The 25,315-nt window shown below is 49.1% G+C and overlaps 1 protein-coding gene across 2 annotated transcripts in view; it reads left to right on the top strand.

Moving 5' to 3' along the window:
• Positions 1-25,315, top strand: part of HASPIN (histone H3 associated protein kinase) — a 1,547,868-nt gene that overhangs the window by 980,917 nt on the left and 541,636 nt on the right. For both annotated transcript variants that reach the window (XM_085639404.1, XM_085639405.1), the window contains exon 10: positions 12,949-13,011. In XM_085639404.1, the coding sequence (XP_085495530.1) occupies positions 12,949-13,011 (63 nt within the window). The remainder of the gene's footprint in view (positions 1-12,948; positions 13,012-25,315) is intronic.

Here is a 25,315-nt window from a genome sequence, read left to right on the forward strand (position 1 = left end):
CAGAGGCCCAGAACGGGTACCGAAACCAAACTGTGCTGGAAGGTAGGTCAGGGGGAAAGCTGTTCCTCGGGAGGTTCCAGATCCGGGGCAAGACATATTCCCCCCCTGTATAAGTTCCACCGCCCCCAGATGGCATGCCACTTCCGGGGGCGACCTCTAGAGCAGTAGACCGTCTTCTCCCTAAACATGCTCCAATCCATGTTCTCCTTCCACGCGGTCAGTGTAGGGGGACCCGGGGAGCCCCAAAATCGTGCGATATCCCTTTTAGCTACCGTGTTACCCAGAGTCACCCATTGGATCTGTGCCTCATCGAGATCAGTGGGCCCCCAAACGTTCAGGAGGCAACACCGCGCCTCCGGCTGTATCCCAATGCCCGTCACCTCCCCCATAACTGCATGGACTCTCCTCCAGAACTCCACAATGACACCACATTCCCAAATGATGTGCAGGAAAGTACCCACCATACCACATCCCCTTCTGCACAGGCCATCCTCCGAGAATCCCATGTGGACCAGCCTTGGCCCCGTAACATACACCCGGTGCAGTATTTTAAGCTGCACCAGCCTCAGACGCGACGGGATCGCAACCTCCTTAGGCGAAGAAACCGCTGACTGCCAGTCCTCATTATCCAACTCGAGGCCATCCCTGGTCCACTGTTCTCTCAGCCCCAATAGCAAGTCTGCCCGGACGTTTATCAACTTCTTATATATGAGCGAAATCGTGCTCTCGGGCATATGACAATCAAGGACTCGGTCCTCAAGGGGAGAGGACTCCGGCACCTTCTCACCCTCCACTAGGACTGATCGGAGGGCGTGACGCAGCTGGATATACCTAAAATACTCTGAAGGCCCTAGCTCAAACTCAGTCTGCAACTCCTCGAAAGACTTCACCCTCCCCTTATGCAGCACATCCCCCACCCTGGATATACCTATCAGATCCCACTTATCAAAGCCCTTCGTATGCCAGAGTCTTCCCAACCTTTCCGATTCAAACAATAGGGTAGCGAGGGTTAGCCTGTCCTTCCAGCCCAGCGAGTCGGTCGCCATCTTCCATACGCGCACCGCCACACCTGTGGGCCCCGTGAGGGACGAGTCTAGGGACCGCGAATACAACGCCCTGTAGTAGTTGCCGCCGCGCAGCAGCCACCTATCCATGGCATACCCAGGGCTGAGGGCAGGGCCGTAAAACCCATGGTTGATCGCGCTCAACTGCGTGGCCCAGTAGTACCGTCGGATGTCTGGGAGCGCAATGCCCCCATCGTACCATGGGAGCGTCAACTTTGAAATAGCTATTCGCGGCCGCCCATCCCACAGCAACGTCCTTTGGAGGCCTTCGACCTCCCGAAAGTATTTAGCCGGTACCCAGTCCAAGGTGTTCTGGAGGGCGTAGAGGAAGCGGGGAAGAGACATCATTTTGAACAGGGCCGCACGCCCAACAAGGGAGAGCGGCAGCCTCCGCCAACCTTCAACATCTCGCCTCAAGCGTGCCAAGGGGGGGAGCAGGTTCCTCTCATAGCGCACAACAGGATCCATGGATATAAAAATCCCCAAATACACAAAACCTTGCCGGGCAACCTGTATCGAACATGTTCTAGGGATCGGTGGGACCTCGCCACTAAGAACGTACAAGTACGATTTGCCCCAATTAATCACAAGCCCCGAGTTCCTACCGAACGATGCGAGTACGTCACAGACCACTATAAGTGACTTCTTTGGTGAGGCAAGATACAGCAGGATATCGTCGGCATAAAGCGAAATACGGTCCTCGTGATCAGGCGACCACCGAAGGCCCCGTATATCCGGGTGCCAACGTATCCACGCAGCCAACGGTTCAAGGGCGAGGGCGAACATCAGAGGCGACAGGGGGCAGCCCTGCCGAGTACCCCTTCCAAGCTGAAACGGAGCAGATGCCCGACCATTCACCACAACATTCGCTAGTGGCCCCTCGTACAGCAACCGGACCCAACTCACAAACCCGCGACCGAAACCAAACTTGGCCAGCACGGCCCATAAATATGCCCACTCCACCGTGTCAAAGGCCATCGTGGCATCGAGAGATGCCACAACAGCCGGTTCACGCAGCGTGCCCGCCCTGGCGATGACGCCATGAAGACGCCTAAGGTTCAGTGCTGTGTTTCGGTGCGGGATAAAGCCAGATTGATCCGGGTGGACCAGATCGCCAAGTACCCTAATCAGACGGGTAGCCAGGAGTTTGGCCAGAATTTTCGGCTCAGCGTTGAGGAGTGAAATGGGCCGATAGGAGACGCATCTATCTCGGGGTTTACCCTCTTTGTGTATGACCACGATCGACGCCAGCCGCTGATCCAACGGAAGGATCCCATCTCCCCGCGCCTCCAAAAACATGGCGCGCAGGTGAGGGGCGACCCTATCCGGGAACAGTTTGTACAGATCGATCGGCAGTCCGTTCGGTCCAGAGGCCTTACCCGAATTCAACGCGCGAATCGCCCCCGCCACCTCGTCAACCGTGATGTCGCCATCCAAATCGTCCCTATCTATGTCAGAGAGGCAGGGCAACTCGATATCACGGAGGAGATCAGACGAGTCCTCGGGCGGCCTGTCCGACACAGAGGAATAAACCCTATGAAAATACTCCGCGAAACACTCCACAATCCCTTCAGGTTCCACAATCGCCTCTCCCCCCTCTCCAATCAACTCTGGCACCACTCTATTGACCCGTTCCTTCCTGTCCAGCCACGCCAGGAGTTTCCCTGCCTTGTCTCCAACATCATACAGACGGCCCTGTTGTTCCCTGCTGAGGGTCTTGGCGGCGTCCGTCACCAGGTCCCTATACTCCGCCTGCTTCAAGCAAAGCTCATGCAATGAGGACTCTGTGACCTCCTCCTCCATATCCCCTTCAAGGGCCGCAATCTCCTCCTCCACTTGCCGCACTTCGCAATCCCTCCAATTCTTGGCAGTCACCACCAGGGAGAGGGCCTCCCCCCGAAGCACGGTCTTAAAAGCTTCCCACAGCGAGATCGCCGAGTCCACGGATCCCAGATTGTCCTTAAAGTAATTATCTACCTTCTTTACCAGGGCGCTGCGCATCTTGGGGTCTCGGAAATACCAAGGGTTAATGGGGGCCATCCTCCCTCCCGACCGAGATCCAGCCGGATCCACACTGGCGAGTGATCAGAGATACCACGTGCCATGTGCCTCGCCTCGGATATCAACGAGGCATGTGCGGCCAGAGTGAGCAAGTAGTCAATCCTGGAGAGGCTACCATGCGCCCCGGAGTGAAACGTGTATTGACTCTGTGTGGGGTGCCGGAGCCTCCAGCAGTCTATCAGGCCAAACGTGTCTAGGAGGTCTGGAAGCCATTTCTGAGCCCCCCCTGTGTCCCTGGGCGGGTATCTATCCAGCAGTCCGGAACCCACAGCGTTGAAATCCCCTCCCACTACCAGCATGCCCCCCGGGAGAGTCAGCAAAGCCCTGCCCAATTCAGCAAATGTGGCGGCCTGCAGGGCCGGCGGGACATAAACCGAAACCAAAACCAAAGTCCTTCCTTCCCACCGCCCCGCCACCGCCACAAACCTCCCCCTATCGTCAACAATGGTGGAGTCCACCTCAAAAGGCAGCGATGCTCTAACAAGGATGCCCACACCCCTGGACCCAGAAGAGAATCCCGAGTGTGCAATGAATTTATACCCCTTCCTATTCAGGGCATAGCACGTATTGCCTATGAGGTGCGTCTCCTGCAGCAGTACAACGTCTGGCATTGAGCGTTTCAGAAATTGCAAAACAATCCCCCTCTTAATGCGATCCCCCAAACCATTAACATTCCAGCTTATAACACTTAGGCCTCTACCCCCCATCCTCAAACGGAAAGAGGCCCACCCCACACCCGAGGCGCCACCATGGAACAGCCCTGAGGATAATCATCATGCCTTGCAGAAATAAACCCCCCAACAACAAACTCAAACTCCTCATAACTCCCCCCACCCTGCACCCCTGCTGCAGCTTAAAAAGCCCCCCCAACTTGCAGTGTGCCTGTCGCCCTACAAAAACAAAAATCTACAAAAAGTCCCCTGAGGGAGGAAAAGAGCACCCCTCGTCCTCCCGCAACCCTCCACAGTTACTGCACTCTGTTCAAATCTTCAAATATGGTCAAATCAAGTCAGGCCGGCTTTGAGTTATCAGCCCTGTCCATCCCGGCCACTGTCTCCATGCTCAGCTGTGTCGTCCCCGGTCCGTCGCCGGGGCAAAGCGTCCAGCCATTCGTCGGCCATAACAGGAGAGTCAAAAAAGAATGTCCGATCTTCATGCACCACCCGTAGTCTGGCGGGGAAAAGCATGGCATACTTTAGGTCCCGCTCCCGAAGCCTTCGCTTCACCCCCAGGAAGCTCTGTCGCTGCCTCTGCACCTGCTGGGTAAAGTCCGGGTAAAAATTCACCGACGCATTCTGGAAGGGGACTGGGCCCGTCACCCTCGAAGCTTGCAGGATAGCGTCCCGATCTCGAAAATGAAAGAGCCGGGCGACAATCGGCCGCGGCGGGGCACCCGCCTTGGGCCGTCCGCCCGGCACCCTATGGGCCCTTTCCACCGCAAAAAACTTTCCAAGGCCCTTAGGCTTCAGATGATTGAGGACCAAATCTTCCACAAGCAGGTCCGCCGAAGCCTCATCCGAGGACTCCGGGACCCCGATTACGCGCACGTTGTTGCGCCTGGACCGGCTCTCGAAGTCCTCAAGCCGGCGGGCGGCGAGGTCACTCTCGGCCCTCAGCTTCCGGACCTCGTTCTGCAGGTCCGCAACCTCATCAGTGAGGCCCGTGGTCTTGTCGTCCAGGTCCTTAACGCGCTCGTTAGTCTTGCCCAGGTCCGAGCGGATCAAGTTGACATCCACCAGGATGGCGTCCACCTTTTGCGCCAGGGCCTCGAATTGCCTCCCCATCGAGGTCTGCATCCCATCGAGCGCACCCATGACATCCTGCAGGGAGAGCTCCGGGGTCCCAGGCGAGTCCTCCTTCTGGGCATCCGGCGCCTGGCTCGACCCACCCGGCGATGTCTTCAGGAGGGCGTAGCGGTCCATACTGTTGACTTGGGAATACGTTCCCCGCCTGGTGGACTTAGTCTTCAGCCGATCTCCTTCTGCCTTGCCCGACATAATGGACTCCAGGCAGTCCAATGCAGTGAGGACCGTCCCCTCTCAGAGAGAGGTATAAAGAGTGAGCAGGTCCGCCTTGTTCTGTCAAAGTAGCCCACCGAGCGTCCCTGGGGTTATAGAGCCACCCAGAGCACTACAGTGTCCGGGCAGACAAAGGGAACGAAACCGAAAGTGAAAGAGCGAGGGCCTCCGTCCGGCAGTTCACACCTCACCAGGCCGATGTTGATCAACTAGGAGTCGGGCATCCTGCCAACTCTAGCCCCTGGCATCTCCGGGAGTTAGGCCGCAATCTTTCGCCAGTCATAAGTCCGGTTCCCGATGGGCGATCCGACCGCGTGTAGCATCAATCGCCTCCCTGACAACTCAGCAACACGGTGCCATGCATACCATCAGGATTAGAGTCAGGATAGTCGACGGAGGGCGCGAGGGTCTCGGGAGCTCTAAGCTCACGCGGCCATCTTGGTCAAGCGCTAGGCTCCTCCCCCGCAAGATGGATTGTTAAATGCATCCAAAGATGCTATGCTAAATAACGTTACCCACTCCAAGAGCGCAATCCACTTCTATAATATAGGGGCTTCAATGGCTTTCCTAGGAACATCCCTATTGCCGATATTTATAAGGCAGCTACATGGTCCACACCACATAATTTTACAAAACACTATTGTGTGGATATACTGGCTCCCCAACAAGCCAATGTTGGACAGGCAGTTCTGGGTACACTTTTTCAAACCACTGCAACTCCCACACGCTAGCCACTGTTATTTTGGGGTGGACTGCTTTACAGTCTATGCACAGCATGTGTATCTACAGCTACACATGCCTCAAATGGATGATGTTGCATACCCAGTAAGCATCTGTTCGTGGCATGTAGTGCTGTAAATTCACATGCACCCACCCTCCTCCCCGGCCTCCTGTCACTCAATTTAATATTTCTTAATTCCTCTTTGTAGGGAGATCTCTTTATACTACACTTCATTTACACTTCATCCTCACCCACCATGCGGGCTAAACATTCTAACAATTGAGTCATTTTCCATGCACATTACCAACATGATGAGTCACAATACCTTGTGACTCAGAAGACTTTCTTAAAAGAAAAACAACTTGCACACATCTGCTCCAACACTAGATGGCAGGATTATGCACAGCATGTGAATCTACAGCACTATGTGCCACAAACTGATACTTACTGAATAAGAAACATTTTCCTTTGTGTAACTCTTGAATGACTTCCTCAAGTTAATTTCTAATTCCTTTCCATAATGTCATCAGTATATCTCTAATAGGTCACTAGATTTGTCTTACATTTCATACTGCATAAGATGTCAGCCTCAAATCTTTTCATAGCTAGAGTAGCATAGTGTGGAACTCCACATTTGCACATGTATGTTCCAGGGGGTGCAAGCAATCTTTGACATTCTGTTCAAATTAACTGTGATACAGTGTAAAGTGCATTAATTCCAAAATAAAAATGTTCATGTCCTTTTCCAAGGGAATTGTCAGTGCATTATCTACAGCTGCCAATCCTAAATATTGGGATAGCGAGTGTGAGGAGTACAGCCGCGAGACGGACCGGAAGTGGCCGGCGGGCAGTTGGGACGTGCTACACATGCCGGAAGACTGAGCGGTCTAGTGGCAGCACAGAGCGTCAAGGAGGAACAGCTGACGTCACCCGCAGAGGACGGAAGAAAAGGCTTCGAGCAGGAGAAGGAAGGCGGCAAGAGTACAGAAGAGAGGAGTGCGGGGGCAGGGAAGAGCGGCGAGCGAGGCGAGGATGAGGAGAAAGGAATAGGAAGACCCGAAGAACAAAAGAATTTGCTATACACTGTGCTAGAGCCTGTCAGCCCGAAGGAGGGAGAGAACGCCCCGGGTCCCACCGCCACGGCCCTGGACACGGGTCGTGGTCTAAGGCAAGTACCGAGGAGGACATCGTTTTGGTGGGGGTAGCACGGGGAATTAGTTCACGCGTGCGTTGTTTTTTTTATTGCTTCATGCCCTGCGGAATCTCCTCCTCCCCCCCCCCCCCCCCGCCCCTCGCTTCATAACGTACGGTGGTGGGTGCACACGCAGCGAAAGGCCAAACAAACCTAACAGTAACCCCGGCCTGTATTTCTCCTGTTTTCCTGTACCCTGGGCCAAAGAGAGAGACTCCCCAGAGACCCTGCTGTGACAAGACCCCGAGGCACGAAGGAAGGAATCGGGAGGAACAGTGGAGGACCCCTTTGTTTTGTTTGTTACAGTTGTTATTGGCTTCATATAGCCCAGAGAAGGACCAAGAAGAGCCAAATAAAAAGCCTTAAATTCCACTTTTCAATATGTCCTATGTTCCCTTACACCCCGTAGTCCAACAACTTGCCCACAGCGAGATATAAGCACTTTCACATCAATGGTACAAAGTAGTATGCTTTCTCCATTTGTCGTTGTTTTCTGTATCTTGTTAATGAAATCTATGGTATCCTTAACATAAGATTAGCTGGATTGTATGCATGGTTGTAGATGTTGGTCTCAATAATTTCCTATTGGTTCAAGAATGGAATTTCTGGTGGATAGTATGGTCCTGAATGGTGGTACATTCGCATTCTTGTGGAATTTGGGTAAAATGTGTTTGGCTGGAACATTTGAACGTTGTTGCTTCAATAATATCTTGTCCATCTGAGATAGGAGCCTGTTCATGGACTCTTTCAAAATAATCCTTAGTATTGGAGAATTTCTTGGTAGGGTTTTCATCCATTCTCATGTATATACTGTCATCTGAAACATGCAAATCAACATTTTGTAGCTAGTATTCTCTACCCATGATAACCGAGACACCTGTGTCTGCCCTACTTCTGTCGCGAAGTGGCGTATAGGAGTGGATTGGTGCGCCACTCAGGAACTAACTGTATATGAGGCCACAGGCTGTCCGGAGAAGCATGAACCCATATCGGGCAATTGGCTGGGATTGACAGGCTGAGATCCCATAGCTCATTGTGGGTAGGCTCCGAGGGGCAATACTGTTTTTGAATACTGCATGGCCCTCAGGGGAAACTTATGAAAATGTACCCTGATCTCTTGTTGTGTCACAATGCTGTACTTTTCACTTTGTTGTCTATAAAACCAATAAAATAGAGTATAAAAAGAAAAGTCAGACAATATGCAGTTATTGCAAGGTGCACACTGACTTTAATATCTGTAGAACAGTCTTAACGACCGCTCCGAAGTTTTACACGTATGAAATCTTGACTATTCGCAATTGTAACATAGTCCACAACAACAGCAGTTTTCAATGAGGACACCTTTTCAAATGGAAATTCTTCAGATGAAATTTCTTTTTAGAGTTCCTGTTGCGAGTTTGTGCTTCACTGGTTTGGTTGCAGCATCTCACTCAAATAATGCGTTCGTTAGAAGATCATGCGATAGAATTAATTGATAAATGCATCCCTTTCTTTCGCTACATGCATCTCTTTTTGTAACCTGTTTTGTAGTGGCTGTTTGGACGAAAGTCTTACTATCGCAATTAAAGTGTGGAAGTTTAGCTTTAGTGATTATGTCAAAAAGCTTTTTCTCTTTCAAATTAAATCTCTCCTGCTTGAGTTCTGCATATAGTTGCGATCCATGATCCAGGACATCTAGTAGACGTGTCTTAATATCGTTAGCCACATAATATTTGGTCAAGAAGTTCCGTAGTCGCATTTCAAAGGGGGTTTCCTTGCTGCTGCATGAAATGAAGAAGGCTGTCAACATGTTTATTAAAATGTTACCCTCTCTTTTCCACACGTTCATGGTGAGGAACAGCTTCATGATGGCCCATTAATTTTGAATTTGTCATCTCTCTCAAAACATTGCAATACAAAGAACTTCATGGTACACTAGCTGCGATTGAGCAACATATTCACTTTTACGTGTCTCAAAACAATTCCTTGGAGCTTATCTTTGATCTCTGGATCATCTGTTCCAGTTTCATATCTGGAGCCATTGCATTGAACCAGCCCTCTCTGACTTTAACCACAAAATGTCTTTGAATGAATTTTCTATAGCGGTATGGTTTTCCACCTGTCGCTTCTTTACTCTCTTCAAAAACCAAGACCAATATTTCAGGTAGATTATGCAGTCAAAGTCGCGAAGCACAGTAATCAGTGACTCCACAGCCTTCACATGCAGCTTTCCATCACCTTCCAGATCAGCATGTTCTAAGTTTTTCACTAGAGCTATTATGTCTAAAACAATTCCCAAGGACTTGCAAAGTGACAATTTTTCTTTACATAATGAGTTCCGCTCAATACTGACTGGACAGTTATACTTCGAAAGACTTCAGCCTCAATAAGTGCATCATCTATGCCACATCCACTGAGATAACGTCCTGCAAACCACAACGCTCATCATTGGATAAAAGTAATCAAATTATACTGGATTGCTTATAAAACAAATATCAGCTACAATACGGAAAACACCTTCATTGCAGAGAATTGGCAGGGGATAGGCTGGTGTTCAAGCTTAATATGCACATTTTAGAAATATTTTAGAGCTGTGTATACTGTTGCACAGTTTGTTACTGGAGATGGAATTACTGGTAAATACTAAGCCTTCTTCAGTGGGACGGTGTACTGGGATATCAGAGCATGAATACCAGCATAAGTAGGAACTGACTTTTCTTCATCTCGCAGTAAGTACCAAATAAGCAATATAGTTAATTCAGTTAAATCAGCTTTGCCAACCGCAGCATCAGGTAGAAGATCCATGTCCTCAGCCACTCTGAAACTTTCTGGCAGAATAGGACGTGTTGAAGGCTTATAGTGATTTTGCACTTGTTAGCAAGGCAGTTGGGTTATAAGTTTGCAACTTCGTTTGTTTATGCCTACAGCTGCTGCAGCTTGTTTTCCAGCAGCTACTTCATTGATACAGTCTTGAAAAAGAACCATGGCTGTATCATTTGTGCTGTATGTTCCAGACAAGGAAGAGCTCTCTTTAAAATCAAAATTATCAGGAGCAGCATTTGAAAATCATTTCCTGTTGAAGTGACTTGGAAGTGATGTGCTGTCAGATTCACAAGATTTTGCAGCATGAGCTAAGAAGTTCCTGCTCCATACTATGTAATTATAAGTTGTTGATACACCAATCCTGTTCATTGAAGTGATTAGCTCTCTGCTTTTGCACTTGTTTTAGATTGCGTGAGCAGTCATCATGAGTAGTGGGGTTTTCTTCTTGATGTGATGTAATTCCTAAAGCATGTCTTGGAAAAGACTGTACATTTGCACAGCGTAAGACTGTCGGTTCATGGATTGTTTTTCATTTCTTCGCTTATATCTTCAAAGCCATCAACGAGGTTGTCTGCTTCTGTTCCGAACTCCAGAACTGAGGTTAGTAACAGTTTTGCTCTGCTGATATTTAACAATGATGTCAAAAATGTTAAGACAACATCAGGCATTTTTGTTGACTCCCATGAATTGTGGAGTCTGGGGCATCACAAAATTTGTCATTAAGTCCAAAACCTAAATTTTCAGGACGTTTCTTAAAATGGTTGCTGCTGATTTTTACTACATCCTGTGATCTTATTTTAGCAGCAAGAACTTCAGGAGTCCGATCAGCTGAGAACACCAGAAGTGGCTATTTTCTTTTGTTAAGACTGATAACAAATTCTGTCATTGTACATTCTCACCAGAAAAATCTTAATTTCATTATTATGGAGCAATAGTTTCATTGATGTTGACAATTATTTATCTGATCTCACTGAATGTGAACCCGTAGCAAGCACTCGAGTTGCTTAAAACTGAATTTGCTTTTTCAAAGAGTGCAAGCCTATTTGAAGGCTGGCGGTTACCTTGCTGCCGGGAGCAAATTATACAGTCATATTTTCAAATGTATGCACACACGCATTTCGGGTGGGCATACAAATCCGCTGTAAATACATTCACCTTGCTGTTTAGATCAGCTACTCGGCTGACAACTTCATCTTGGGAGAAACTAGCTGCAAATAAAAACATGTTTTCCCTTTGAGACTTACATAATCTGTACTTTGTTCTTTCGTCAATCCCTTTGACCCTTGTTCTGGCTAAACCACAGATAACACATTGAAGAGCCTCTGCTTTCTGATCAGTTGTTGGAGGTGACGAGGGGTAGCCATTAATCTAAGTGGATGGGCATTGGGTTTGGTTTTCATCGCTTTCTCAGAAGACTCTGGTTCTTAATGTGATTCACTGGTTTCGGCAATTTGTTTTACACATTTTACAGGCTCTTTTCCATTGTAAATGACTTCCAGCACTTGCTACAGTGATACAATATTTTATTCTCTTCACCCATCAGTTTCAGTATTTTGTGAACTTCCTCTTACCGTATTTCTGCAACAGCTTGAACTCTCTTCTGTCCAACTGCAGTTGTTAGCCTTTCTTTGGGATTAGTTTGGCTTATGACACATTTTTCTTTGTTGAAGGAGTCCTCAGGTTGTGTAGTTAGAGACACACTGTCAGGAGGTAAAGATTCTCTGCTTCCTGCTGCTTCGCTCATGTTTACGAATTTGAATCAATGAAAAACTTGAAACAAAAACAATATGAAAATACATTACCAAAATGATGGCTAAAACACATAGAGCTGCCGTTTTGGAAACAGCTAGAGAGTTTCTATTTTCTATATTTGTCTATATAAGTCTATATAAGACTGCTTGACCCCAAAACCTATGTTTTGACACCAAAATGTAGCATATAGGTCTCATGGTTCCTGAAATATTACATCATCATAGCAACACATCCGCTATTTTTAAACATATCGTCTAGAAAATTTCGGCCCGGATTAGCAATGTCTAAACAAGCTAACTTCTCTAATGTTCTAAAAACACAAATCAATAATGAAAATCTCTGGACAACAATTTTTTTACGGAGGTTTATCAAGGAGCTAGAACTATCCCGGGCAGGACAATTGAACAGACTTGTTGGATGTATCCATCATAAATGCCAGGCCACAATGACCAGATTATTTAAAGTAATGTGAGATTTAGAGGTGGGGTTTTTCATTTTAATGCATTTAAGCCTTTTAAAGAGCATAAAACTACTTACTCAAAAATGTGGCACATTTAAAGCATCATCTTTTGTACAAGCACATCTGTATGCAGGTAATGCAGTAGCACTCTTGCAGACATGTTCAATTTGTTTAACAGGCGCAGACAAATTCGGAGGCAAGCAGTGATACTTCAACCCCTCTGTATTGGTTCCTCCTAAAGTAATGAGGAACACTCAGTCGAGGATGTTAAAGAGAAAACAGCAATTTAACAAAGATCCTTTAAGGCAATGTATTTCACGTATTAGAGCGGTGCTCCATACGGAGTAAAACACTTGGTACGTTGTTGAAAGCTGTCAAGGAGAGTCTTTACTTTTTATTCTTCCATGGCTAACATCAAAGAATAAGAAACTGCACACCCATGTCCAAGAGGTTGGACGCGCTTCTATATTTTAATCCAAACAAAAATGAATGGTGGTCCCATGTTATGTTTGACCCCTTCAGTGAGGGATGGGTTTTCTGCCTGAACATTTTGCATGCTGCTATTTTCTAACCTAAACTTGCCATGAGAACAATTAGGGTCGATATTGAAAGTTATTTTGGCAAAAGATTTAGAACTAGCAGAACTCACAAATGAGTTAAAGCACATAGAGGGATGGATGGGAAGTGAATGAAAAAACAATAATTGCCAATTAATTATTTGAACGAACTGATTTGTTTTTGTTTTTCTGCTTTTGAGATGCTATCTCCTGACAAACTTTGATGAGGAATTCATCCCTTGAATCAGATTGCATAATACGGGCATATCATTTTTAATTTGCTTGTCATTGAGGTGTTAATATGTTCAATGTTTCTCACAGGGAGCTGAGTCTGTTGTGTGAAGAGGGAGAGAATGTCACTGAGGGATTTATAAAGCTGCACTCGTGAGTATCTACACTTTTTTTATTTCTAAATTCCCTTTTTAAACGTATTAAATGACAAAGCATATACAGGTCGGCAGTAGATTTATTTATTTAATTTAATTTTTATGAGTTTTATATAGCGCTGGCTAGACCCGTAGGTATCAGAGCGCTTTACATTAGGTTACACAATGTTACAGAAAAATTATAACAATTACACATAACATCAAGAATAATCAACACATTGAGAGAGGAAAGGAAGGTGAGTCAAATAGAGCGGAGGGTGGGGGGGGGGGGGGAGTGTGAAGGGGGAGGATGAGGATAAGGGAAAAGACGGCAGGAGAGACGAAAGGAAGTCTGCTCAATGACCGACTGGGTAGATGACGTCCTAGGAGGAAATCCACAGTCCATCTCCCCTTTAGCTAAACAAGGTAGCTCCATTGGGCAAAAAGCTAGGTCTCAACTGACGAGGGAAAGCTCACAGAAGAAAGTCCAGTTGGTAATCAGGGTGGGAACTATGAGCAAGGATGGGAGAGGGCAAAGGTCAATAGCTGGAAAGAGGAGAAGGGTAGAGCGGAAATGGGTAGGGGGCAGGGTGAAGGGGGAGGAGGGAGATGAGAGACTCAGGAGAGTTTGCCCAAAGACTGGCTGAGTAGGTGATGGCCAAGGAGGGAATCCATAGTCCATCTCCCCTTTAGCTCCTGAGGTAGCTCCACCGGGCATCAGTCAAAATGGCTAGGTCTCCGCTGACTAGGGAAAGTTCTCAGAGTAAATGTCCTGGTGGGTAAGCAGGAACAGGGTCAGGTGAGGGCTGATCAAGATGGCAGGTGCTACAGTACTTTACAGGGAAGGATGGGCCAGTCTCCCTTAGCTCTTAAAAGGTCACAAGATCTCCCAAGCGTCAATATGTGATCGGGGGTAACGCAGTCCATTAAAAGCCCACCTGGACGCTTCTCCCCTCTCGGCGGGACAAGCGTGGTAGGAGTGGCCATTTTGCCTCGATGAACTATGGCGTTAGCAAACAATCAAAATGTGAACCAAAATAAATCTACAAACAAAAATATGAGCATTCTATATTGAAACATGTATCTGATAGACATCTAGCCCCATATTCCTTAACTTAGAATATCCCCAGGCGACCAATTGGATCTGAAAAAAATCTTCAGCAGTACCCCTGCGTGCCGGGAGACAGCCTCGCATGGCTCTGTCCTGACGTCGTCCACGGATATGATGTCATGGGAGCCATATAAATCCCTCCTGGCGCGGTGACGTCAGTTTCCTTCTTTTCCCCATCTCAACGCAGATCCGGAGAAGTGGTTACCTCTGGCCTGTTTAATTTTGTTTTTCAGGCCTTCTCGATGCCTTTGGCGTCCGGGAACAGTGTGTGCTGCCTTCGGGCTTCGAGGCATATGAATCCTGTACGTGGCAGATGTCGGCGACGGATCCACACGCGATCTGTATGTGGTGCTTGGGAGACCGAAACTCAGAGGAGTGGGACGCCTGCTGATGGCTGAAGCCGAAGTCCCTGTGGGAACGTCGCATGAAGTTGCTGTCCGCCCGGATGTCCCGTTCGGAGTCCTCACGCTGCCGGTCTCCTTCTCGTGTTGGGGGGGGCTCGGTTCAGTACAGGTTGTGGAGTCGTTGCTGCGGACGTTGCTCTCCTGCTGCAGGTAAGCACAAGAAAAAGACGTCACGGAGGCCGCCCACCTCACGCAATGACGGCGGCCACTGCTCCCGGTCTCCACCAGTCACGGGCCCTCAGGAGTCGACCCCCACTTCCCCGCCATTTCCTGGGGCTAGGCCGACTAGGGCCCAGATAGAGGCCTATTGTCGGGCCTTACTAGCCATGTTTGGGTCACCCCCTCTCCTTGGCGCGCCTTTGGGCCCCACAGAGGGGGTATGGGCTCAGATCGGGATTTCGCCAGCGGGTTCGCCCTCTGCGCCGGGCGTGCACCCTGACTCTGGTTCCAGAGTCGCTGCAACGTCGGGACATGGCCCAGAGGGGCATCCTACTCCCACGTCCAAACCTTCTATGTCGTCTCCGCACAGCGCTGTGAGGCTCCCTGCGTCGACGCAGGCTGAGGCTGCAGCGCATTTCTCGACTCCGTTCCTCTCTGCAGGTTCCCACCTCAGTGGAGGTCGCGTTGATGCCGGTTCGGACAGACGAGGCTCCTTCAGGGATCATCAACGTCGAGACGATGCTGGCGTCATCTCAACGGCAATCGACGCCGGTGCCATCCCCGGTCGTTCATCGGTTGGTGGAGGATGTGGAGGCCGAAACTGAGGAGACAGGATTAGCCTCATGCCATCCCCTATGGATGACCTGTTGTCGCCAACGCGAATGGCCATGGTGGCTAGTGCAGCTTTTGGCGAGGGTGGTTCGCAGGGTTACAGATATTTAACAAGTGCAGCCACCCTCAGTCCCTCTGCCCTCTGATCTCTTGCTGGATTTGCTCCACCAGGGCACCATCGAAGTCGGGGCCTTGTTGCCTTTTGGCGAGTCGTTATACGACACTTTTCTAGGAACTTGAGAGAGGCCTTCTGCGAGGGAACGTGGATCGTGCTATTGCACATCGACATCGCCCTGCTCCAGATGACCCTGTCTGTTTGTCCCTCCATCCTAGGGCTGGTAATTCAGTCAGCTTCTGGCTTGCTGCCTTCTGCCCCTCCTCCGTTACTCCCTCTCACTTGGGAGTCTCGATGGTTGGAGTCGTGTGGCCGCCATGTATTTGCTTCCACCAGTGCAGGCCTTAGATCCCTGAACATGTCTTGTGTGTTTGCACGGGCTACTTCTGCCCTTTGGGACTCGCTCGAGCGCCTCCTTCCCTCTCTTCCGGTGGGTCTTCGGACTAACCTGGATCGGTTGATTCGTGATGGGCGGGAAATGGCTCTGTTTTCCATTCGGTCGGCGATGGACACCACTGAATTGGTGGGTCAAGCTATGGCCCGGTCAGTTACTCTGCGTCGCCATGCCTGACTGCGCGATGGCTGTTTTCCTGCCAATGTCCAAGAGCGTATTAGGGATTTGCCCTTTGAAGGGGTCACCTTGTTCGACAGAAATGCTAACTTGGCTGTTTAACGTCTCTTGTCTGAGTTTCCATGAGTTCCATGGTTTATAATCCTTGTTGTGGACTTTGGCTTTTAGTTGCAGTAATCTCACTGCTTTTTCTGATCCTCGTCTCTGGGTTCAAGATGTTATTGCCGAGACGGACAGTGCAGCTTTTCACGGTCTTGTCCAGTGGAATGTCTGCCAGCTACGTCACTTGCCTTGTTTTGTATTTCCATCTGCACTTCCCTGGCAGGGACTCCGGTCCCTTTGCTATTGCCGCACACAGATTTAGGGTTTCCGCTCCTGGTCTCTGCTGCTGTTTTCTGACCCACTGTGGCCTAGTGGTTGAGGTCTCTGACTCTTACTCCAAAGGTTATGTGTTCCACTCCAGGTGTTTCACTGGTTGTGGGTTCTCAGTCAACACTAAAGGCGATATTGCTTTCTTTTTCTGTCAGACTTACGTCTGTATATTTCACACTCTTACCTCGTGAGTATAGTGGTCAGTGTCTCCGCCTGTCTCACGGAAGACCAGGGTTCCGTCCCCGTTGAGGGGATGCTGTAGCTTTTTAGGTGTCTTGACATTGTTGTGTCCTGCGCTTCCCCTTGCTTTTAAATTTTTTCACAATTTGTTTCTATATACGTCTGTCTCTCTGTGTGTCTGTCTCTCTCTCTCTCTCTCTCTCTCTCTCTCTCTCTCTCTCTCTCTCTCTCTCTCTCTCTCTCTCTCTCTCTCTCTCTCTCTCTCTCTATATCTATATATATATATATATATATATATATTCATTTCTTGAGCTGACCCACAGTGAGTGAGCACGCTTACTAGGTTTTCCCTTGCCCTAGTATTGGGGGTCTTTACCCCAGGTCTCTCTCTCTTATGGGAGCAAGCCCTCTTTGTCTCCCTGGTTTTGCTGGTTTCTCCCTCGCCGTTTGTACCTTGGCACCTTGACTACCTGATGCTGCGCCCGTCTTTCTTTGCCACTGCATGTGTGCGGATGATGCTTAAATTCTTGGGCTTTTGCATAGGTGTGGTGTAGTTCCACATACATGTATCTCCTGGTAGTCATGGTTCTGTATGTTCGAGGCATGTGGGCTGCTGAATTCATATCTGTGCATAGATCGCTGCCTAGTGTTGGGTCCGGATGTTTGCACGTTGTTGTCCTGGAAGAGTCTTCGAAGTATCACGAGATAGGTGACTCCTCCCCTGGACCACAGTGCGCATGGGCATCCTCTCCATCCTTAGATTGGTTTTTTCTGCCATTGGGTTCGGATGTGCTTATCTTAGCTCAAGTTAGGAAAATTTAGTTTAAGGCCAAAAGGCCTTTAGTTTTCGTCGGTACTGTTCCCGTTCGGTATCGACTGCTTTCTTAATTAGTTTTAGAAACTTCTTCCAGTTTTTCGGATCCGGTTAATCCGAACATCAACCTTACATCGACGATGGAATCGAGGACCCCATTCAAACGGTGTCCTGTATGCTACGCCAAATACCCACACATCGACGTCCACCCGGTATGCAACAAATGTCTCTCACCGGATCACGACAAATCGAAATGTATGGCCTGTGCCCGATTCCGATCGAAGAAGACTCTCTGGAATCGACGGGCAGCGAGATTAGAAGCGCAGCACTCGGCGCCTGCCCCGGCCAACATCTTCAGCACCGAGGACGAGGATGTTGAGAGCGTGGAAGAAGTAAACTCCAGCCCCGCTTCCAAACATGATTCCCGATCGGAAGACGCCGATTAAGCGCTTTTTCACAGGGAAGAAGCCGTCGACGAGGTAGGAGACTACGATGAGGCCTTTGGGGCCAAAGAAGATAGCTCTAACGAAGAGCCAGGCCTACCCGTCGATACGGAGGCCGTCAAAGTGCGTCATTCTACGGCTCCGGTCAAGGGATCGCCTCTGGGCCTTACCCGAGATCAATCCCAAAGTTCTTCGGCCCCGCCTTCGGGCCCGGCCTCGAACATCCAGCACGAGCCATTATTACCAAAGACGACTGGATTCCCTTCAACGAAACCGAAACCAATCGTCGCACCAGTTCCACCGAAACCAAAAGTGAAACTGGCAGTGGTCGGCTCGAAGCCCTCGAAGACCTCCACTCCTTCGACGCCGACACAGACCATCGGCTCCGAACGCACTAAGAGGGATTTCGGCACCGAACTCGCAGCAGCGGATATCGGTACCGACCCGAAAAGGAAGGCCCTCGGTCCCACAAAAGCGCCTCGGCCCCTGGCACCGAAGCAGTCGGCCCCGACCACCAAAGTCAAAATGGCCGCTCCATCTGAGTCCACTTCGAAAACGGCGACACGCGGCAAGTCATCGGCTCCGACGACCACCGATACCTCTCTTAGGATCGATGACCCTGTGGCTCCAAAGCAGTCGACGCCTACCTCTACGGAACCGACCGGCACCAAAGAACCTTCGGCGTTCTCGGTGCGACAGGTCGCGGCGTCGTTGCAACGCATCAGGGAACGGGCAGCCCTCCGATCCACGTCGGGCCCCGACACAAACAAGGCTCCAAAGGCACCCTCGGCACCAACCAACATCACTTTTGGTTTGCCGCCATCCACGGCGCCGAAGATGTTCGAGATACGAACACGTGTCCGACAGACGAAGTCCCCATCTACTGGACACTCACCTTCTGAGCCTTCACAGTCACAATTCATCAACGCCGACACTGGCAGACTAATGCTCCGAAAACTGAGGATCACGCCAGAGCAAGCCTTGGACTCCTACAGAATACCTCTGAAGCACAAATTGCCAGCAGAGTCGGAGCCGGTTCTGTATGAACGCTTGCACACCTCCTATCAGGATCCCCAGTCCTTTTCTCCTACGCCCTCCGACACGGACGCAATGGAGGACTACATGGGTGATGATACCACCTACCCTAGGGATATCGATCCTGAAGAGCAGCAGGACCCAGATCAAGCTTGGGATGACCCTACAGACCAGGGTACCGCAAAAGATACCCAGGACACGCAGCTTTACGGCGCCAAAATATCTCCCACAGAGGACACTGCTGCCTTCAATGCCCTCATAGAACGTGCTGCAGCCAATCATGGAGTACAACTCCACTCTGACACGGTTGAGGAAGACTTCTTAGTGGACACTTTCGCCTCCTCCGAGAGAACTGTCAAAACTTTGCCCATGTTGAAAGGTGTTCTCAAACCTGCAAAGGACATTTTCAAGGAAACAACCAGGGCACGGGTGCTAAACCCCAGGATTGAAAAAAAATACAAACCTGCGCCCGGAGACCCTATGTACATTAGAGGTCAGTTACCTCTGGACTCCATGGTGGTTGCTAACGCTCGCAAACGAGCCCACTCGCAAACAACAGGTGATGCTCCTCCCCCAGACAAGGAGTCCAAGGTGCTGGAGACCTCAGGCAAAAGAATTGCAGCTCAAGCAGCAAACATCTGGCGCATTGCCAATACACAGGCCCTCCTGGCTCGATATGATCGTTCACACTACGACACGTTAGAATCACTACTCCAGCATCTGCCAGATGAATACAAAGAGGCAGCGGAGCTCCTCATCAGAGAGGGACAACTTCTTACCAACGCATCCATTAAGTGTGCACTGGATGCTGCCGACACAGCTGCAAGGGCAATTGACACCAGCGTCATGTTACGACGACATGCTTGGTTAAGAATCTCCGGATTCAAACCAGAGATTCAAAACAACATCCTGAATCACCCAGTCAACCCCGACTACTTATTCGGCCCAGAAGTTGACACCACCTTAGAAAAAATAAAGAAGGACACTGACACTGCGAAGTCAATGGGGGCTCTGCAAACGCAGACATTTCGTAGTGGCTCCTTTCGTCGCCCCGGGAATAGGGGAGCAGCTAGAGGCCAGGGGGCACAGCAGCAATACACTAAAGGGGGCACACAGAGTACCTACGATAAAACCAACAGAGGTGGATATCGTGGCTCCAGCACCAAGGGCAGGGGACGCGGTTACGGCAACGCCAGGTCCTCACCCAAGAACAAACAGTGACGCCCTCTCCCTTCCCCCCGACCACATAACACCTGTCGGGGGGAGACTCCAACGGTTCCTGTCCACGTGGAAAACCATCACCACGGACAGGTGGGTCAGAGATATTATCCAGCACGGTTACTGTCTCGAATTAACCTCCACTCCACCCACAATACCGCCAAAGCACCGTCCTATGTCCACAGAGCACTTGGCATTATTGCAGCAGGAAGTGCTAAGTATGCTGCAAGAAGGTGCAATAGAGGTCGTGCCCGTCAACCAGCAGGGGACAGGGGTGTACTCTCTGTACTTCCTAATCCCAAAAAAGGACGGGTCGCTCAAACCTATACTGGACCTGAGACCCCTCAACCACTACATTCTGTCAGAGCATTTCCATATGCTCACCCTACAGCAGGTTCTCCCGCTGCTCAGCCAGGGAGACTTCCTAGCCACACTACACCTCAAAGATGCGTACTTTCACATACCCATACACCCGTCACACAGGAAATATCTCAGGTTCACTATTCAGGGACAGCACTATCAATTCAAAGTCCTCCCCTTCGGCGTGACGACAGCACCCAGGGTTTTCACCAAGTGCCTAGCTACGGTGGCTGCACATCTACGGAGACACCACATTCACGTCTACCCTTACCTGGACGACTGGCTTGTTCAGGCAAAGTCAGCCCAGCAATGTGCCAGCCACATGTCCCTCACCATTCACCTTCTTCATAGTCTGGGATTCTCACTAAATTACCCAAAATCACATCTCCAACCCGCACACTTACAACAGTACCTGGGCGCGACCATAGACACTCTGGCAGCCACAGCTCAGCCAAATTTAGTGAGGATCAACAGCATGCAACTGCTGATCTCAAAGTTCAAACCTCAACACTCCCTTCCTGCGCGAGTGTTCATGCAGTTGATAGGCATGATGGCCTCCTGCATTTTCATAGTCCCACACGCGATACTACATATGCGCCTGCTTCAGGAGTGCTTAGCACGTCAATGGAATCAGGCTCACGGGCAATTAAAAGACCTAGTGTTGGTGAGCGGTCGGGCATACAACTCTCTGCATTGGTGGAATCCACAAAACATTTGCAAGGGCCGACCGTTCCAAGAGCCTATTCCACAAATAATACTGACAGCGGACGCCTCTCTCCAGGGATGGGGAGCTCATGTACTCAGTTACACAGTGCAGGGACTATGGACAACACAACAAAAGAAGATGCACATCAACGTTCTGGAACTGATGGCAATCTTCCTCACCAAAGTACACTTGTGCAACAAAGTCGTGTTGATCCGGACGGACAACATGACTGCCATGTACTACATACAGAAGCAGGGAGGAACACACTCTCCACAGTTGTCTCATCTGGCTCAGAGCATGTGGAAGTGGGCCATTCAGAGGAACATATTCCTCATGGCGGAACACCTCCCCGGCAAGGACAACCAAATGGCGGATCTGCTCAGCAGACACAGCCACCAGATGCACGAGTGGGAGCTACACCCATCAGTACTCCAACCGTACTTCCAACAGTGGGGTCATCCAGAGATAGACCTATTCGCCACAAACGAAAACGCAAAATGCCAAAGCTTTGCCGCCAGGTTCCCACATCCACAGTCGCAGGGCAATGCGATATGGATGAACTGGTCCGGCAGATTTGCGTACGCTTTTCCCCCAGCGCCATTAATACCGCTGGTGGCACGCAAACTGCGACAACACTCACTGACACTCATCCTAGCTGCTCCAACGTGGGCGCGCCAGCCATGGTACACCACCTTTCTGGAACTTTCCGTGGTGCCGCATCAAAGGCTGCGGATAAAACCTGCACTCTTAACGCAGAGCCATGGCGAAATTCCGCACCCAGATCCGCAACAGCTGAACCTGGCAATCTGGCTCCTGAAGTCTTAGAGTTTGGCTACCTGAACCTGCCACCTGACTGTATGGAAATCATCAAGGAGGCCAGGAGACCCACTACCAGAGCTTGCTATGCAGCTAAATGGAAGAGGTTTGTCATTTACTGCACCAACAATGACATTAACCCGCTAGACGCATCCACTCAAAACATAATCTGTTACCTCCTACACCTATACCGATGCAATCTGGCATACACCTCAATCCGTATCCATTTAACCGCAATAGCAGCACATCTCCAAAACAGGCAGCACCTCTCTTTATTCAGAGTACCAGCCATCAAAGCCTTCTTGGAAGGACTTAAACGAGTGATTCCCCCAAGACACCCACCAGCACCGGTGTGGAACCTCAACTTGGTCCTCACCAGACTGATGGGTCCACCCTTCGAACCTCTCCACTCATATGAGATTCAATTCCTCACCTGGAAAGTAGCTTTCCTAGTAGCAATCACTTCGTTAAGAAGAGTTAGTGAACTCCAGGCACTAACCATTCAAGAGCCATTCATACAGGTTCACGCAAACAGGGTCGTACTACGTACCAACCCCAAATTCATGCCTAAAGTAATATCGCAGTTCCACATGAATCAAACTATTGAACTGCCTGTTTTCTTTCAAAATCCACAAAATGTCGCTGAGAGAATGCTCCATACACTAGATGTAAAGAGGGCCCTCATGTACTATATAGACAGGACTAAGGACTTTAGGAAGACAAAACAACTTTTCGTTGCCTTTTCTCCACAACACAAGGGCAACGCCATTTCCAAAGCAGGTATAGCAAGATAGATCGTTAAATGTATTCAAATTTGCTATCAAAAAGCTAAACGCACACTAACGATTCCCCCACGAGCCCACTCAACACGAAAGTTAGGAGCGTCCATGGCTTTCCTGGGAAACATTCCTTTACAGGAAATATGTAGAGCAGCCACATGGTCCACTATACATACATTTACCAAACACTACTGTGTAGATGTACACTCAAAACAGCAGGCAGCTGTGGGACAGGCTGTTCTCAAAACTCTTTTTCAGACTGCTGCAGCTGGCACTGGTAGCCGCCGCTAATAGGAGGTACTGCTATGTATTCTATGCACAGATATGAATTCAGCAGCCCACATGCCTCGAACTGAATATGCTACTTACCAGTATGCATCTGTTCTTGGCATGTAGGGCTGCTGACATTCATATCGCCCACCCTCCTCCCCGGCACCTGTAGCAGCTGCAGCTCTCAGAATTACTGTATAGCATGGTCATCACTTACTGTATCTACTCCATCACTGCCACAATGGCGAAAAACAATCTAAGGATGGAGAGGATGCCCATGCGCACTGTGGTCCAGGGGAGGAGTCACCTATCTCGTGATACTTCGAAGACTCTTCCAGGACAACAACGTGCAAACATCCAGACCCAACACTAGGCGGCGATCTATGCACAGATATGAATGTCAGCAGCCCTACATGCCAAGAACAGATGCATACTGGTAAGTAGCATATTCAATCTCGGCATGGTGACGTTGTTTCCTCACCTTTCTTTTTTTGGCATCCGCTGTGATATATGCTCTGACGCTGTCATACTGTCTTGTCCCTTCTCTGGGACTGTGTCTCTTGTGGATCCATGGAACCTGGTGCTCAGTTGAACTTCTTTTAGCAGAAGTTTATACACTTTCTTCCATTATGCACTGACCTTGTTGGTTCCGTGTCTTCCTTTCATTCCTGCCTGGACGAGGGAGGTCTCGTTCGTCCTCTGACGGGGTGGGGTGCCTTTCGCTCCCCTTATAGCTCCCCTACAGAGCTTCATAGGTCTGGTGTCGGCCGCACTGGCATTTGCTGTCCCTACCATGTTTTAATCAATGTTATTGATAGCTTTTTTCTCTTAGGAACTTGGTAGGTCTTTGGAACTTGGTAGGTTTTTAGTCGCAGACCCTCCTCCAATGGGGTATGGCTTTAGTATCTATTCTAAGTTAAGGTATCTGCGGCTAGATGTCTCTATCAGATGAATGAGTTACTTACCTTCGGTAACGATGTATCTGGTAGAGATACAGTCTAGCTGCAGATTCCTCAACGCCCACCCATCCTCCCTGTTCTGCGAAGACCTTTTCAGGTTGGGTTTTACGTACTTGCCTCCTTATAGGTAGGCTTTGTCTTCCTGTGGGGTGGTCTACTTCACCTCCCTACTGGTCAGAATGGCTCATTCTGTATTTATCTGTTGCTTCTCCACCCATTCTCGTATTGGGTGGTGGGTTCCTATATCCTTTTACGCTCCTACACCCTGGTTCTTCCAGTGTGGGGATTAATCATGTTATTTTCCCTCCCTCATCTATTCTTTATCCATTACTTGGTATCTTTGACTTTGCTGCAGTCAGTTGATGGGGGTCTGTTTGCCTATGCTACGGTCCATAAGCCCTTTTTACGATGTATGGTTGCACTTTCTCTGTTGTGGCAGAAATGTGGTCCATTACCATTGGTCATATTGTTCCAGGCTTGTTGCCCCTTACAGTTACATCCTGTGGTTGCAGGCTGCCTATCGTTTACATGACGTTCATTTCCAATGCCGTTTTACCTCATGGTAGGGCATGGTTTTCCACTTCTGCGAGACTGTTTCTCAGAGCGGATACTCTGCTTTCTCCCTTCAGTTCCTTACAGTATGAAGTGCTCATTCACTGTCATGCATGGTGTTGTTTTTTCCAATTTGTTGTTTGTCATTGTTTCAATAATTTTTGATCTTTTTTGACAGACTGTTCCCGCACTCTCACAGTTTTAAAAGTGATTGCGCGTTGTTGCGCGGAAATGTTTCACAGTACAAAACTGACGTCAGCATGCCGGGAGGGACTTGTATGGTTCCATTGACGTCATATCCGTGGACGATGTCAGGATGGAGCCATGCGACGCCGTCTCCCGGTGCAGGGGTACTTCTGAAGATTTTTTTCGTATCCAGTCAGACGCCTGGGGATATTCTAAGTTAAGGAATATGCGGCTAGACTGTGTCTCTACCAGATACATTGTTACCGAAGGTAAGTAACTCGTTCTTTAATGTATGAATATCAAGCAGGCTTTACACCGAATAGCACAATATGGTTGAAACAATCAGGCCAACAGATGAGAATTCCTAGTGAAAGAATGCATTTTAACTAATAAACTGCAATATGTGTTCTCAATCCTAGAGATGTAAATCATGGATTCAATTCAGCTCATTGTTCCTCCCTGTTCAGAATTGCGGAAAGTGACCTTTTCAACAAAGCCAGTGATAAAATGTTAATCCAATTCTCAGTCGATAATTTGAGTAATTTCCGCGTGGAGTATTTCTTTTTGTGTATAACTGCTTTTATCAACCAGTTCTTCTGAAACACATTTGAAGACTCAAATGAACAAAAGGTATGACAAAATTTCACTGGAGTAGCAGATT

The sequence above is a fragment of the Triturus cristatus genome, chromosome 12 (genome assembly GCF_964204655.1).
Source record: "Triturus cristatus chromosome 12, aTriCri1.1, whole genome shotgun sequence".
Classification (NCBI taxonomy): domain Eukaryota; kingdom Metazoa; phylum Chordata; class Amphibia; order Caudata; family Salamandridae; genus Triturus; species Triturus cristatus.